The 18,149-nt window shown below is 44.6% G+C and overlaps 1 protein-coding gene and 1 pseudogene across 4 annotated transcripts in view; one reads left to right on the top strand and one right to left on the bottom strand.

Annotated features, from left to right (window-relative positions):
• Positions 1-12,347, bottom strand: part of lrch4 (leucine-rich repeats and calponin homology (CH) domain containing 4) — a 63,332-nt gene extending 50,985 nt beyond the window's left edge. For 2 of the 4 annotated variants that reach the window (XM_065021980.1, XM_065021979.1), the window contains exon 1: positions 11,889-12,347. In XM_065021980.1, the coding sequence (XP_064878052.1) occupies positions 11,889-12,060 (172 nt within the window). In that variant the 5' untranslated portion in view covers positions 12,061-12,347. Of the gene's footprint in view, positions 1-7,858; positions 8,579-11,888 lie in introns of those variants that run through there. The other 2 variants (XM_065021981.1, XM_065021982.1) reach the window with 2 other exon arrangements.
• Positions 12,348-15,363: 3,016 nt separating this feature from the next.
• LOC135572722 (octapeptide-repeat protein T2-like) overlaps positions 15,364-18,149 on the top strand; it is a 6,141-nt pseudogene continuing 3,355 nt past the window's right edge.

The following is an 18,149-nucleotide window of genomic DNA, read 5'->3' as shown; positions in this document are numbered from 1 at the left end:
GTTTGATGAACAGAAAGGGTTAGTGCAGATTTATGGTGCGTGTAGTGTTGGTTTGATGAACAGAAAGGGTTAGTGCAGATTTATGGTGTGTGTAGTGTTGATTTGATGAACAGAAAGGGAATTCATTATCCTCTCTGTGGAAACACTGTAATAGTCAATGTCCTGGCTGACTGAACTAAACTATGGTATGCTGTCTGTAGGGCTGCTGGTGGGGTCTGGTTCTCTGTGCACACACACTCCCTCTAAACACAGCCAGCCCTGCGGTCTCATGTGGCACAGAGCCCCAGTGAATAAACCATCTGGACACAGCAAAGTCAACACCCCAGGAAGCTTATGGCTTTCAGTTACATAAGATGGCAGAGCCACACACACACACACACACACAGCCAGTGCCTGCTTTCATTATTCAGAACAGATCAGACCAGGACAGGAGAGACTACACCGCTCCACGCAAGTCCATTAATTTATTATACACACACACACCTTATAACAGTGCACTGACAGACAAACACAGGGCTTTCAGATAGGGCCATTACCCAAATGGTTGGCTTACTTACAGGCCCATCCCCAAGAGAAACTGTCCTAGGCTAATGCAATAGTAGCTAGGCTATTTACCCAAGTTGACAGAATGTGCTTTGTGCATCACAAATGGGAGACACCAGGACAGCGGGGACAATGACAGGGTGACTGGGCACTCGTTCAGCAATGGGCTGTAGTGAACTAGAACAGGTCATGTTGGCCTCTAGGTTACACAGCCTACTGTACAACATACACTGGTCAACTGGCCAGAGGTCCAGAAGACTGTCCAGAGGTCCAGAAGACTGGCCAGAAGACGGTCCAGAAGACTGGCCAGAGGTCCAGAAGACTGGCCAGAGGTCCAGAAGACAGGGACTGCGTTTACATATGGTAGCGAATAGGGTGCCGTTTGATGGATCCTAGGTTAGAGTGGCCTAGAAACGCCTAGAGACAGTCAGTGTGAGTAACCGACTAGCTAGCCTAGATGACTACCACTCTAGAAACCTACAGGGTTGTACAGACATGCAATGACTACTTACAGAAAGAACAAGAAAAAAAAAAGTCAAAAAGCTGTTTGGGGTTGAACTTGTTCGGTTGCCAGACAACAACCTCTTATTCTAAGAATTACTCAACGGAGCCCAGGGCACTGCAACAGTATCTATGACACCGGAGGGAGGGAGGGAGGGAGGGAGGGAGGGAGGGAGGGAGGGAGGACCTTTCAAACCTGGCAACCCCACAGAGATACATCGAAACACACAGTGATGAGGTCGTTGAAAAGTGCAACAGTTCAGAGGCCTGTTCAGGACGACCGTTGCAGAATGTGCAGATAGAAATGGTGTAGATTAAAACAGATATGGATTGTCGGGTAGAATAAGGAATCATGTCTGTTCTATTCATTCCATTCCTATCTGTGACGTTGCCAAGGTTTCACATCACTGACTGAATACACCCGTGGTAGTTCTGTATCTATGGGGCTGGAGGACATTGAACCCAAGTAACTCTATCTTTTCTTAATTCCCCCGGGGAGCGAAAGGGATTCCCCTCACCATCTGCTGTGCTGTGAGAGAGAGCCGACTAACAGGATTTACCAACCCTTATAGAGAGCGAGAGAAAACAGGGCTCAGCGAAAGAACAGGGCTCAGCGAGAGCGAGCGAGAGAGACAACAGGGCTCAGAGAGAGAGAGCGAGAGACAACAGGGCTCAGAGAGAGAGAGAGAGAGAGAGAGAGAGAGAGAGAGAGAGAGCGAGAGACAACAGGGCTCAGAGAGAGAGAGAGAGAGAGAGAGAGCGCGAGAGACAACAGGGCTCAGAGAGAGAGAGAGAGAGAGAGAGAGAGCGAGAGACAACAGGGCTCAGAGAGAGAGAGAGAGAGAGAGAGCGAGAGACAACAGGGCTCAGAGAGAGAGCGAGAGACAACAGGGCTCAGAGAGAGAGAGAGAGAGAGAGACAACAGGGCTCAGAGAGAGAGAGAGAGAGAGAGAGAGCGCGAGAGACAACAGGGCTCAGAGAGAGAGAGCGAGAGACAACAGGGCTCAGAGAGAGAGAGAGAGAGAGAGAGAGCGCGAGAGACAACAGGGCTCAGAGAGAGAGAGAGAGAGAGAGAGAGAGAGAGAGAGAGAGCGCGAGAGACAACAGGGCTCAGAGAGAGAGAGAGAGAGAGAGAGAGAGAGAGCGAGAGACAACAGGGCTCAGAGAGAGAGAGAGAGAGCGAGACAACAGGGCTCAGAGAGAGAGAGAGAGAGAGACAACAGGGCTCAGAGAGAGAGAGAGAGAGAGCGAGAGACAACAGGGCTCAGAGAGAAAGAGAGAGAGAGCGAGAGACAACAGGGCTCAGAGAGAGAGCGAGAGACAACAGGGCTCAGAGAGAGAGAGAGAGAGAGCGAGAGACAACAGGGCTCAGAGAGAGAGAGAGAGAGCGAGAGACAACAGGGCTCAGAGAGAGAGAGAGAGAGCGAGAGACAACAGGGCTCAGAGAGAGAGAGAGAGAACAGGGCTCAGAGAGAGAGAACAAGGCTCAGAGAGAGCAAGCTAACGAACGAGAGAAAGATAAATACAGAATGTAGATACAGCGAGACAGACCGAGAGAGGGAGGACAAGAAAGAGAGAGAGAGATACGGAGGATTCAGTAGAAAAGCTGAGAGAAAGCAGAAGTTTGAGTGAGCATGCACACCCACATCCGCAGCGTGACGGAAATGCAACAGTGGGGGGGAGAAGCAGAGCACTGCTCAAGAGATAAAACAGTCAAAGTGAAACAGATGCAACCAACCCACGGTGTGACCCACCACATGGATTTGGTTCCAAGTAGCAAAACATGAAATTGTTATTTATTATTACATTGGTTAATAAGTAGACGACTCGGAGCTAGAAAATGTTATATATATCATACAGGGCAGTTGAGGAACAACGAGAAAGTAATTCAGCTTGGAAAGTTGATAAACTTGTAACGCCACTTTTGAGATAATGACCCTTGAATGTTTTGGTACACCTACTGGAGAGCTCTTTTTTTTTTGTCTACACCCATTCAGCATCGTTCCTCTTAAGCCTTAGCCCCACCCATCTCTTCAAGGATTCACATGTGAGGCCATGTGCTAAACAGAGTGAGCAAGGTAGTGTAGTAAACAACCAAAGATTTGAAGACTAAAAGTGTTGAAAGTAGTAGCCTACAATAAGATAACCTCCAGGTAAATATACCCGTTATCTCGTCCTTGGTCTTTATCCTAATCTGACTTGGTGCAGGTCATGTTGACTGTATCTAGACCTTGGCCTTTATCCTAATCTGACTTGGTGCAGGTCATGTTGACTGTATCTAGTCCTTGGCCTTTATCCTAATCTGACTTGGTGCAGATCATGTTGACTGTATCTAGTTGGCCTTTATCCTAATCTGACTTGGTGCAGATCATGTTGACTGTATCTAGTGGCCTTTATCCTAATCTGACTTGGTGCAGATGTTGATGTTGACCTTGGCCTTTATCCTAATCTGACTTGGTGCAGATCATGTTGACTGTATCTAGACCTTGGCCTTTATCCTAATCTGACTTGGTGCAGATCATGTTGACTGTATCTAGTCCTTGGCCTTTATCCTAATCTGACTTGGTGCAGGTCATGTTGTTCACAATACCGTTTTTGGTAAACACACACACTCTTTCAAATAAAATCAAAGACTATTCTTCACAGGATACAGAAGCTGTAAACGGTACAGTGAAATGGTTTCTTGCAAAGTGCAGTTATTTTTTGTTAAGACATTGTTCATTGTTTAGCAAGCTAGCTACCATAGATCACAACTCTAATACCACGTTCAAAACTGGGAACTACAACAAAAAAAACAACAAAAAAAAGTCATCCAACGCGAAATTCCAACTAGTCTGATTCCTTTTCAGAGTCGGAGAGAGTCAGCATGGCACGACCAAAACGTGTTCCGACTGAGCAACTGCCGATAGTGCGATTACCTTAATTAAGCGTTCAGTTCTTTTTTTTTTTTTTAAGCAGTGCTAGACTCACATACTTAGCAGCTCATGAAAAAAATAGAGACAGAAGCATGCTACATGGCGGACCAATCAGAACTCATCTCTCGGCATGTCCAGCCCATCCATTATTTCAGCCAATCATGGCTAGCGGGAAGGTTCCTGTATTTTTCCAAGGCTAAACCAACTAGGCTCGTTATTTATTGAATAATTTTATTCGCATTTACAGATGGCATACACATTTGCAACTAAGGCACATGAAAGACCACATGTTTCAGAAGGCATTTCTGCCCCCCCCAAAATATTTTGATAAACCCCCCCCCCAAAAAAAAAACATCAAATGGCCAATCCTGTGAAGTAGTGAACTGAGGCATACAGTTGAAGTTGGAAGTTTACAAACACCTTCAGCCAAATACATTTAAACTCAGTTTCACATTTTCTGACATTTAATCCTAGTAAAAAAATCCCTATCTTAGGTCTGTTCGGATCACCACTTTATTTTAAGAATGTGAAATGTCAGAATAATAGTTGACAGAACAATTTCTTTCAGCTTTTATTTCTTTCATCACATTCCCAGTGGGTCAGAAGTTTACATACACTCAATTAGTATTTGGTAGCATTGACTTTAAATTGTTTAACTTGGGTCAAACGTTTTGGGTAGCCTTCGACAAGCTTCCCACAATAAGTTGGGTGAATTTTGGCCCATTCCTCCTGATTGAGCTGGTGTAACTGAGTCAGGTTTGTAGGCCTCCTTGCTTGCACACACTTTTTCAGTTCTGCCCACAAATGTTCTATAGGATTGAGGTCAGGGCTTTGTGATGGCCACTCCAATACCTTGACTTTGTTGTCCTTAAGCCATTTTGCCACAACCTTAGAAATACTCTTGGGGTCATTGTCCATTTGGAATACCCAAGCTATAACTTCCTGACTGATGTGTTGAGATGTTGCTTCAATATATCCACATAATGTTCCTTCCTAATGATGCTATTTATTTTGTGAAGTGCACCAGTCCTTCCTGCAGCAAAGCACCCCCACAACATGATGCTGCCACCCCCATGCTTCACGGTTGGGATGGTGTTCTTTGGCTTGCAAGCCTCCAGCATCTTCACAAGGTCCTTTGCTGTTATTTTGGGATGGATTTGCACTTTTTGCACTAAATACGTTCCTCTCTAGGAGACAGAACGCGTCTCCTTCCTGAGTAGTATGACGGCTGTGTGGTCCCATGGTGTTTATACAGATGAACGTGGTACCTTCAGGCGTTTGGAAATTGCTCCCAAGGATGAACCAGACTTGTAGAGGTCTACAATTCTGTTCTCTGAGGTCTTGGCTGAATTCTTTTGATTTTCCCATGATGTCAAGCAAAGAGGCGCTGAGTTTGAAGGTAGGCCTTGAAATGATTTCACAGGTACACCTCCAATTGACTCAAATGATGACAATTAGCCTATCAGAAGCTTCTAAAGCCATGACATAATTTTCTGGAATTTTCCAAGCTGTTTAAAGGCACAGTCAATTTAGTGTATGTAAACTTCTGACCACCTGGAATTGTGATACAGTGAATTATAAGTGAAATAATCTGTCTGTAAACAATTGTTGGAAAAATGACTTGTGTCATGCACAAAGTAGATGTCCTAACCGACTTGGCAAAACTATAGTTTGTTAACAAGACATTTGTGGTGTGGTTGAAAAATGTGTTGTAATGACTCCAACCTAAGTGTATGTAAATGTCCGACTTCAACTGTACATGTAGCTTCCTGAAACGGGTCACAGAAGTTCCCCTCTTCTACAGCACAGACACAGTGGAACTGTTCAAACACACATGTTTAAAATCAGTGTCATCAGGTCTAGCACAACAACCCCATTAAAGCTACTGTAACAATAACGATACAGCTTCTGCAGGTAGCCTAGTGGTTAGAGTGTAGGGGCGGCAGGTAGCCTAGTGGTTAGAGTGTAGGGGCGGCAGGGAGCCTAGTGGTTAGAGTGTAGGGGCGGCAGGTAGCCTAGTGGTTAGAGTGTAGGGGCGGTAGGTAGCCTAGTGGTTAGAGTGTAGGGGCGGCAGGGTAGCCTAGTGGTTAGAGTGCAGGGGCGGCAGGTAGCCTAGTGGTTAGAGTGTAGGGGCGGCAGGTAGCCTAGTGGTTAGAGTGTAGGGGCGGCAGGTAGCCTAGTGGTTAGAGTGCAGGGGCGGCAGGTAGCCTAGTGGTTAGAGTGTAGGGGCGGCAGGTAGCCTAGTGGTTAGAGTGTAGGGGCGGCAGGTAGCCTAGTGGTTAGAGTGCAGGGGCGGCAGGTAACCTAGTGGTTAGAGTGTAGGGCGGCAGGTAGCCTAGTGGTTAGAGTGTAGGGGCGGCAGGTAGCCTAGTGGTTAGAGTGTAGGGGAGGCAGGTAGTCTAGTGGTTAGAGTGTAGGGGCGGCAGGGAGCCTAGTGGTTAGAGTGTAGGGGCGGCAGGTACCCTAGGGGTTAGAGTGTAGGGGCGGCAGGTAGTCTAGCGGTTAGAGTGTAGGGGCGGCAGGTAGCCTAGTGGTTAGAGTGTAGGGGCGGCAGGTAGCCTAGTGGTTAGAGTGTAGGGGCGGCAGGTAGCCTAGTGGTTAGAGTGTAGGGGCGGCAGGTAGCCTAGTGATTAGAGCGTTGGACTAGTAACCGAAAGGTTGCAAGATCGAATCCCCCGAGCTGACAAGGTACAAATCTGTCGTTATGCCCCCGAACAGGCAGTTAACCCACTGGTTAGAGTGTAGGGCGGCAGGTAGCCTTGACAGTAAGAGCCTTGATTCTCAACTGACTTGCCTGGTTAAATAAAAAGGTTGAAAAAACATATCTATAAATATATATAGATATAGGGAATAGGCAGTTAACCCACTGTTCTATAGTAGTACCACTAGTAAGAATAGGGACCCTGGTCTAAAAAAAACATATCTATAAATATATATAGATATAGGGAATAGGGCCCTGGTCTAAAGTAGTACCACTATATAGGGAATAGGGCCCTGGTCTAAAGTAGTGTACTATATAGGGAATAGGACTCTGTTCTAAAGTAGTGTACTATATAGGGAATAGGACTCTGTTCTAAAGTAGTGTACTATATAGGGAATAGGACTCTGTTCTAAAGTAGTGTACTATATAGGGAATAGGGCCCTGGTCTAAAGTAGTACCACTATATAGGGAATAGGGCCCTGGTCTAAAGTAGTGTACTATATAGGGAATAGGGTTCCATAGGACTCTGTTCTAAAGTAGTGTACTATATAGGGAATGGGACTCTGTTCTAAAGTAGTACCACTATATAGGGAATAGGACTCTGTTCTAAAGTAGTGCACTATATAGAGAATAGGGTTCCATTTGGAATGTATCCCCTTTCATTCCAAAGCTTCTCCATGGAAACCGGTGGTAAAACAGTTTCATGAACAAGCCCAAGGAAACAAGTTAGGAGGCAGGTGAAAGACAGGTTGGGCCACTTGGGCTAAGTGACCGTTTAATTTCTTTCAACAAAATGACAGAAAGGCTAGGTGGACACAGTTCTCTCTCTGCAGTGTCATTCCTGTGACCGAGACGCAAGGAACTGGGTGGACGGACGTTGGGCAGATTTCAAATGGGGTTTTCACCTTTTGTGTGGACGGATCAATGAATATCTATTGAGTTCAATCAAAACTAGTGAGTCATAGCTCACCTTGGACAACAGAAGAGAATGAGGTTAATACTGTGCACACACACACAGATCAATGTTCCTATAGGCCTATAGCCTAGCTTAGTTGTTTTCAGTGTTGTGGTGAATCACCATTAGTCATGAGCTGACAACCTGAGCACATATATTTGTAAGAGTCAACAATCTCTTCAATAGCAACCTCCAAAAGGCCCGTTTACCGGGTCAAAACACCGGCCCCTGAACGCAGCTCACCTTTTAAAAACAGCTGTTTGTGAGCAGGGAAGGGACAAAGAGGATTCAAACTGTTTTCTTTTCTTTCTTTAAATGTTCTGGAACGTTCCTCTTGCCAGTACACCTCCTCAGTGCGGGCACGGTTCCCATGACGACAGGCTCCACCCAACCGAGCGGCTAAACCTGAACACACACACACACACACTAGACTTGACTGATCTTGAGCATATGCGCTCCATTAAAACTCATGCCATCTCTTCTGTGTGTGAGATGTCATAACCCGACACCGAGAAAGGAACATTGGAAGAATATTCCAAAACAACAGTCGCAGTAACTGTTACATAAAAATGTTTTTACTGTTATCTACCTAGTGGAATGAACTGACTGAGTCGCTCTGGATAGGAGCAAAAAATATATATATATATATGGGACAGAGACAACACATTACAGGACAGACACAGTGCTCTTTATTGATCCCATAGAGATGGAATGGGGGAAGGAGAGGAACGAGATAGATCGAACGTGATCGAACGTGAGAGCCCAAGGGATAGAAAGAGACAGCACGGGGAGAGAGACTAACAGAGAGAGCACGAGGGATACAGATGAAAACCTCTGGGAGAACCAGGTTAAAACCATGACTCAGACAAAGAGAGGGGGGTTGGGGGCTCAAGAGAGCGAGAGAAAGGGTTCCCGCTCAAGTAAAACCCCTTTAAAGGAACACACCACGACAATGCAAGCAGCCTACTCCATCAAAGGGACTCCCTCCCCCTCTCCGCCCATCCCTTCCTCCCATCCCCCTTCCTTTAATTAATGCATCTCTCAGCTGCAAGGGTTCTCCCCCCCCCCCCTCCCTCCCCCAAAAGAGCTCCTACGATAGTGTAACAGAGGTCCCAGCAACAACTATTTTTCAACTCGTCACGCGCTCCCTGAAACAACATTAGCCTACTACTGTTGCTACTGGACTGCTAAAATAGTTCAACCCCAATCGCTACCAGAACTAACTCCTTTGATTCATCAAATACTGCTGTTACTGTCTATCATCTATCCTGTTGCCTAGTCACTTTAATGCTACCCTCATGTACATATCTACACCAAATACCTCGTACACCTGCACATCGACTCGGTACTGGTACCCTGTGTATATTGCCAAGTTATCGCTCCTCATTGTGTATTTATTTATTTGAGTTATTGTTATTATTCCTCATGTTATTTTTCAAATGTCCTTAGTCTATACCTACTGTTTATGAAGCATTTCACTGTTAGTCTATACCTACTGTTTATGAAGCATTTCACTGTTAGTCTATACCTACTGTTTATGAAGCATTTCACTGTTAGTCTATACCTACTGTTTATGAAGCATTTCACTGTTAGTCTATACCTACTGTTTATGAAGCATTTCACTGTTAGTCTATACCTACTGTTTATGAAGCATTTCACTGTTAGTCTATACCTACTGTTTATGAAGCATGTGACAAAATAACATTTGATTTGAACGGAGGCTGAGGGGCTCACTGTCCCCTGCAAGCTAGGTTCAGAATTTGGGTTAGGCTGTGAGCAGTTTTCAATGTCTGTTCAGATTTAGGAGGCTGAGGGGCTCACGGTCCCCTGCAAGCTAGGTTCAGTTTTTCATAGGCCTTAATTATGTCTGGGTTATTGCTAGACAATGTCAGCTTGGGCGGCCCCAAACCCCCGCCGTCAAAAATTATTAAAATGCCACTGCACAACACCGGCTACTGAAATCTGTGTCTAGATCAGTATTATTTTGGAGTCTTATTCGGGAGGGGTGCAGGGAGAGGGTTGCACCCAGAGAGAGGTACACACAGCTGGGGTTTGTTCTCCTGGATGGGCCTGCTCTGCTCGCTGGCTTGCTAGAACACTATCCTTCCTACAGGAGCCAAAGAGCATGTGCACTTGTGTAAGGAAGAGGAGGGGGCGGGGACTGAACCCCTGAACTTCCTGAAGGGAAGTTGCTCGGGGGGGGGGGGATAACAGAGAGGGAGACCATCACTGTTATCATAAACACCCTAGGACCTGTTTGGGACCTTGTCCCCAATTCAGCACTCTTCAATCCATAGCACTAGCTCGGGAACTTTAGTAATCCCTTATCAAATCAGGCTACTTTCAGATGCCATGTATTCTGAAGAGTAGTTTGGAATAGGACCACGAAGGAGGCCTCTGTCCTGACTCTCTGTTACAGTTGTCCATTTGGAATAGGACCACGAAGGAGGCCTCTGTCCTGACTCTCTGTTACAGTTGTCCATTTGGAATAGGACCACGAAGGAGGCCTCTGTCCTGACTCTCTGTTACAGATGTAAAAGTCTCCCTGACTTCGTCATCGTCACAGGGCGTCGGAGATCCACGATGAAGATTACAGCCTTTCTGTTTCTCGAGGACTCCCCCGTTGACGTGTTAAGTCTGGTGATGTAAAATAGGCACTTCATTTTACAGTTAAGACATTTTCTCCACAGTCGGGGTAAGACCATACCTGAGTGTCAAAACCCAACCTGTCCCACTAACCAGCACACACACACACGTCTATTTCACCACTGACAACTATAGCGAGCCGGCCTAAATCTCTCATGAACACAGTAGCAAAAACAGTCTGAAATAAAAAGTTGCAGCCTCAAGCTTTCCCTGTACATCAGCACACAGGGATGCTGTGTCATAGCGCATCCAGACAGATTAGAGGAGAGGGGCGTGGTGTGCCAAAGCAAGCACCTTATTCAAACTGAAAGAGTACCATTATCTAAACGACCAGGTATGAGCCACATCGTCGGTGTCTGGAGTAAACGTGTTAATTATGACCAATTCAAAAAAAAGGGGAATGACACTGTAATCATAGCAACCACCCCGAAAAATGAAGTCACTGAATTGGATGCCAGAAACAGGACAGACGTATTACGGAGTTGGGAGAGACTTTGCCACAAACATGCATCTGACGAAAAACTGCATTATTAAAATGCATAACCAGCTTTCATTAGGAGGTGGTTACAATGAAGAGCTAACATTGGACACCATTAATAACATAGGTCAATGTTTATATTTAAAAAATCGGCTTGCCTTTAGTTCTTAGTTTATAATATGGAGCTACGCTTTGTATAAACAAGCGCACATCAAGATAATGTTGTTATCTAAGGCCTTGGATACATTCATCCCTACAGTATCCATTACCGTTGTTGGATTACAGATGGCAGCTGGGTGTGTGTGTGTATTTATGCATGTATGTATGTGTGTGTGTCCAATGTCTCTCCTCACTGTATAAGGTCTAGGTCCTTTGAGCAGATGGTTATAATTACCAGAGAGTGCAGAAAGCAGCAGAGGGGAGCGTTGTTTCAAAACACTGGGTAGATAAGATTGATTTCAGGCTTCAACCTGGATTGGGTAATCTTCTTTCAACAACGCCGAGAAACGAGTTAGTTCTCCTTTAGATCGCACTGTCAAAATCAACCTTACGGGCATTTTAGGCACTATTAAAACTTTTACAATGTTATTGTCATCTTTCAAATTACCTTTCAATCCATTGTGATAGTGTTGTGAATTAACTAAATGAAAGAAGGGAACCTCAAGCAGGAGATACAATACTGACATTTCGTCAAGCTCATACACAACCATTATAACCAGCAAGCAACTCCTTTCATCATACAGGAAGCGAAAGGGGAAATTTGCTTAAACTTGACAACCAATGACCCAGAAGAACAAGAATGTAAACTCGAATAAAACACATTTTAAAGTACATCTCCGTAATTGAAAGAATAAACAAACAAAACAAATTCGTTGAAGAAGTTGTGGCTGAATTGGTAGTCCAACATCTTAAGATAGTGTCAAGGAACCTCTCGTAACGTTACACTTTTAACTTGTTTTATTTGTGTATTTTCATCACGGATGTGGTGCTAACGTTGGCTTGTTAGTTCGAGATACTTACAACACAAGCAGGTGACAACAACACTAACAAAAGACTGTCCACGGTTAGCTCCACATCCTATGAATTGTCAACTAAATTTAAAAAAAAAAACATTTATCTACACCAAAACAGAGACAAAACACAACTCACCGGCTGTCGTAATATCGGACAAGTCATAGTTCCGGGCGGTTCGGGGAAACTCTTTCAATTTACGGTTCGACAAGTTCAGAGCACCGCTCCCGGTAGCTTCCTCGAGCGACTTCTCCACGCACCGGCTGGCCGCTATTGTTGCCGGCAGCTGGGCACCTTCCCCAGCAGCCATGAACAGTAGATATGTCTCTTTATGTTACTGCGTTAGGGTCTAAAAAAAGAAAAAGAAAACCTTCCTTTACACTTTCGTATCCCTCAGAACGACTTCCAAAACCATCCGTCTCTCGTCCGATAAACAACTTTCGAAGTAGGACAATGAATAAATCCGCCAACAAAAAAAAGGCTATTTCTTAATCTTCCACAACGAGGATTCTCTACGCACCAGTTGTCTTCGAGAAAGCGGTACTAGTAGCTGTCAGAACGGGGTGCAGCGAGGCCAGGAAGCGGAGGAGCAGTGAGAGAGCCTACGACGAGAAGGAGTTTGATTGACAGGGGCAACACCCATATCTCAACCGAGATGAATGGACCCAAGGCGGGGTCTGAAGAAAAGGGCGTGCACGTGAAGGGATTTCAAAAAAAGAGCTGAGATTATATTGATGGAAATATACACCAATCAAGATACAGTAGGATGGTTCTGGGCAGATAATTGAAGAGTGGAGCAATAATTATTCTGACGGGAGCAGCCAGGTATACCATTCATATCCATCCATTTCATTTTTGGCAGTTGGTTAAACATGTCAAATGAATTCCCTGCATGCAAATGTCATATTTCCCATATTGAATATAGGTTATTCTTTCTCATTAGTGAGATATGTGTGGCCCCGGGGAAATTCCCCGAGCACAATTCCAATTTGTACCCCATCTGGTTTCATGTAGCAACATTATCTAGCCTCTTTGTTGGTAATCACTAGCTACAAAGTCATAAATCACGCCCTTTTCTACAATTTATCTTCTTAAAATGTGATTTTAAAACCTAACCCTCACCTTAAAGTATTAGCAAAAAGCATATATATTTTTTTTCTCCAATTTTGACTTTGTGGCTGTGGAATCTGACTTTGTGGCTATAGAAGCTAGTGGAAACTCTCTTTGTTCTACATGTGTAACAAAAATTACTGTCCCCTGAGTTCCGGAGCTCTACATGTGTTACACAGATTACTGTCCCTTTATTTCCAGAGTCACAGCCATGCTCAGTAAAACCATGTTAGATTAGCGTGTCGCCGTCACGTCATTAGTAGACTCATGAATATGTGTGTGAGCAGATTTGTTTACACTAACAGTGTGTGTGTGTGTGTGTGTGTGTGTGTGTGTGTGTGTGTGTTTATGCATACATACAGTATGTGTCCCACAGGAAGCTGCTGAGGGGGGAACTGCTCATAATAATGGCCGAAATGGAGTGAATGGGATGTCACCAAACCCATGGAAACCATGGAAACCATGTGTTTGATGTTGCTGATACCATTCCACTGATTCCACTCCAGTCATTACCGAGAGCCCGTCCTCCCCAATTAAGGTGCCACCAACCTCCTGTGATGTGTGCGTGTGCCACACAGGAGATTGGTGGCACCTTAATTAATTGGGGAGGACTGGCTCTCGGAAAAGACTGGAGTGGAACTAGAGGGATGGGAACAAATACACCATGTGTTTGGTGTCATTCCATTCACTCCATATCGGCCATTATTATGAACTGTCCTCCCCTCAGCAGCCTCCACTGGTGAGCATGCTTGTGTGTGTGTGTGTGTGTGTGTGTGTGTGTGTGTGTGTGTGTGTGTGTGTGTGTGTGTATGTGTGTGTGTCAGGACTCCTCTGTAAGGCTGATGGAGCTGTATTGTCGACAGCACCTCCTGTAGGGTTTTGGCTGTATTGTCGACCACACCTCCTGTAGGGTTTTGGTTGTAATATCGACAACACCTCCTGTAGGGTTTTGGTTGTAATATCGACAGCACCTCTTGTAGGGTTTTGGTTTTTACCCCTTTCGCTTTTTCCTCTTCTTCCATTCTTCCCCCTTGACCAGATGACTCCCCCCCCCCTCGGTCTCAGGGTCCTTTAACATTGTCCCTCACCCCACTCTTCCTCCCTCCCACACTTCCTCCCCTCCCTCCATTTGTCCTCTCATCCCTGCTATGTTAGATGCACTGGCTTTCGTGATTGACTGGCTATCAGGTCAGATGATGTTAGAGGGATGGTAACAAATACACCAAACACATGGTTTCCATGGTTATTGAAATGAGATGATTTTTAGTAAAAGGGATCAAATTACAGTCGTAAAGTCGTAAAGCCTGAGTCACCATAATGCAGTTTGTTTTCAAAATGGCAGCTGAAATGAACTAGTGACATGATTTGTTGGTAGAAAAGGGTTGAAAAGACATTTTGTACCTGGACCAGATGCTGGCCGCATCGAGGTCATAAACCCTAGAGAGGCATTGATAAATTATAATACATTATTATTATACATTATATATTCTGAAAGAATTCAGACTTTTTCCACATTTTCTTACGTTACACCCTTATTCTGAAATGGATTTCCATAAAACACATACCTCATCACATACCTAGTCACAGTACCCCATCATGACAAAGTGAAAACATCAATTAAAAATAAAAACAGAAATAGCTTATTTACAGAAGTATTCAGACCCTTTGCTGGATAAGAGCGTCTGCTAAATGACTTAAATGTAAATGTAAATGTAGACTCGAAATTGAGCTCAGGTGCATCCTGTTTCCATTGATCATCCTTGAGATGTTTCTACAACTTGATTGGAGTCCACCTGTGTTCAATTCAATTGATTGGACATGATTTGGAAAGGCACACACCTGTCTCTATAAGGTCCCACAGTTCATAGTGCATGTCAGAGTAAAAATGAAGCCATGAATTCGAAGGAATTGTGCGTAGCGCTCAGAGACAGGATTGTGTCGAGACCCAGATCTGAGGAAGGATGTAAAGAAATGTCTGCAGCATTGAAGGTCTCCAAGAACACAGTGGCCTCCATCATTCTTAAATGGAAGAGGTTTGGAGCCAACAAGACTCTTCCTAGAGCTGGCCGCCCGGCCAAACTGGGCAATCGGGGGAGAAGGGCCTTGGTCAGGGAGGTGACTAAGAACCCGATGGTCACTCGGACAGAGCTCCAGAGTTCCTCTATGGAGATGGGAGAAACTTCCAGAAGAACAACCATCTCTGCAGCACTCCACCAATCAGGCCTTTATGGTAGAGTGGCCAGATGGAAGCCACTCCTCAGTAAAGGTATATGACAGACTGCTTGGAGTTTACCAAAAGGCACCTAAAGACTCTCAGACCATGAGAAACAAGATTCTCTGGTCTGATGAAACCAATATTTAACTATTTGTCCTGAATGCCAAGCGTCACGTTTTGAGGAAACATGGCACCATCCCTACGGTGAAGCATGGTGGTGGCAGCGTCATGCAGTGGGGATGTTTTTCAGCGGCAGGGACTCGAAGACTAATCAAGATAGAGGTAAATATGAATGGAGCAAAGGACCTCAGGACCTCAGACTGGGGCAAAGGTTCACCTTCCAACAGGACAACAACCCTAAGCACACAGCCAAGACAACGCAAGAGTAGCTTAGGGACAAGTCTCTGAATGTCCTTGAGTGGCCCGGACATGAACGGGATCGAACATCTCTGGAGAAACCTCAAAAAAGCTGTGCAGCGACGCTCCCCATCCAACCTGACAGAGCATGAGGAATTTTGAAAAACTGAGTTTAAATGTATTTGGCGAAACTTCTGACTTCAACTTTAAATGTAATATTTCTGCTTTTTATTTTAAATAATTTACTAAAAACCAAAGAATGCAAAAGTGTGCAAAGCTGTCATCAAGGCAAAGGGTGAGAGAGTGAATGAGGTGAAGAATCTCAAATATAAAATATATTTTGATTTGTTTAACTTTTTTTTTTGGTTACTACAGTTGAAGTCGAAAGTTTTACATACACCTTAGCCAAATACATTTAAACTCAGTTTTTCACAATTCCTGACGTTTAATCCTAGTAAAAATTCCCTGTCTTAGGTCAGTTAGGATCACCACTTTATTTTAAGAATGTGAAATGTCAGAATAATAATAGAGAGAATGATTTATTTTAGCTTTTATTTCTTTCATCATATTCCCAGTGGGTCAGAAGTTTACATACACTCAATTAGTATTTGGTAACATTGCCTTTAAATTGTTTAACTTGGGTCTAACGTTTTGGGTAGCCTTCCACAAGCTTCCCACAATAAATTGGGAGAATTTTGCCCATTCCTCCTGACAGAGCTGGTGTAATTGAGTCAGGTTCCTTGGTTTCTCAAATGATTACCTCGCCTGGTTCACCAACTACTTCTCTGATAGAGTTCAGTGTGTCAAATCGGAGGGTCTGCTGTCCGGATCTCTGGCAGTCTCTATGGGGGTGCCACAGGGTTCAATTCTTGGACCGACTCTCTTCTCTGTATACATCAATGATGTCGCTCTTGCTGCTGGTGAGTCTCTGATCCACCTCTACGCAGACGACACCATTCTGTATACTTCTGGCCCTTCTTTGGACACTGTGTTAACAACCCTCCAGGCAAGCTTCAATGCCATACAACTCTCCTTCCGTGGCCTCCAATTGCTCTTAAATACAAGTGAAACTAAATGCATGCTCTTCAACTGATCGCTGCCTGCACCTGCCCGCCTGTCCAACATCACTACTCTGGACGGCTCTGACTTAGAATACGTGGACAACTACAAATACCTAGGTGTCTGGTTAGACTGTAACCTCTCCTTCCAGACCCACATCAAACATCTCCAATCGAAAATCAAATCTAGAGTCGGCTTTCTATTCCGCAACAAAGCCTCCTTCACTCACGCCGCCAAACTCACCCTAGTAAAACTGACTATCCTACCGATCCTCGACTTCGGCGATGTCATCTACAAAATAGCTTCCAACACTCTACTCAGCAAACTGGATGCAGTTTATCACAGTGCCATCCGTTTTGTCACTAAAGCACCTTATACCACCCATCACTGAGACCTGTATGCTCTAGTCGGCTGGCCCTCGCTACATATTCGTCGCCAGACCCATTGGCTCCAGGTCATCTACAAGTCCATGCTAGGTAAAGCTCCGCCTTATCTCAGTTCACTGGTCACGATGGCAACACCCACCCGTAGCACGCTCCAGCAGGTGTATCTCACTGATCATCCCTAAAGCCAACACCTCATTTGGCATCCAAGCTTTCCATCCAGTTCTCTGCTGCCTGTGACTGGAACTAATTGCAAAAATCGCTGAAGTTGGAGACTTTTATCTCCCTCACCAACTTCAAACATCTGCTATCTGAGCAGCTAACCGATCGCTGCAGCTGTACATAGTCTATCGGTAAATAGCCCACCCAATTTTACCTACCTCATCCCCATACTGTTTTTATTTATTTACTTTTCTGCTATTTTGCACACCAATATCTCTACCTGTACATGACTATCTGATCATTTATCACTCCAGTGTTAATCTGCAAAATTGTAATTATTCGCCTACCTCCTCATGCCTTTTGCACACAATGTATATAGACTCTCTTTTTTTCTACTGTGTTATTGACTTGTTAATTGTTTACTCCATGTGTAACTCTGTGTTGTCTGTTCACACTGCTATGCTTTATCTTGGCCAGGTCGCAGTTGCAAATGAGAACTTGTTCTCAAGTAGCCTACCTGGTTAAATAAAATAAATAAAAAAGTAAATGTAATCTTTCTGTTTTTTTTTTAACTTTGTCGTCATGGGGGTATTGTGTATTGATTGATGAGGAAAGAAGACAATTTAATCCATTTTAGAGTTAGGCTGTAATGTAACAAAATGTGCAAAAAGTCAAGGGGTCTGAATACTTTCCCAATGCCTTGCATGCATTGGTCTGTTTTCATGGAGCAAAAAAATCCACATCCGATCCAATAATTCCATGGAGAAAAGAGAAGAATCGGAGAAGATAGGGAGCGTGAGAAAGAGTGTTGTCAAAGCTGCATCCTACGAAACTTAAGAGACACCGAGGGAGAGTCGGGGGAGGAGGGAGGAGTGGAAATTATGGTGGGCTGGAGAGAGATATAGAGCAATAGAGATAGAGAGAGAGAGATGGGAAATAGAGAGAGAGACAGGAAAATAGAGAGAGAGACAGAGAGAGAGAGAGAGAGAGAGAGGGAGATGGACAGAGAGAGAGAGAGAGAGAGAGAGAGAGAGAGAGAGAGAGAGAGAGACAGAGAGAGAGAGAGAGAGAGAGACAGAGAGAGACAGAGAGAGAGAGACAGAGAGACAGAGA

This window comes from Oncorhynchus nerka, linkage group LG8 (genome assembly GCF_034236695.1).
Source record: "Oncorhynchus nerka isolate Pitt River linkage group LG8, Oner_Uvic_2.0, whole genome shotgun sequence".
In the NCBI taxonomy this organism is placed as follows: Eukaryota; Metazoa; Chordata; class Actinopteri; order Salmoniformes; family Salmonidae; genus Oncorhynchus; species Oncorhynchus nerka.
Note: the sequence above shows the minus strand (reverse complement) of the source record. Positions and strands in the feature narration are given on the sequence as shown.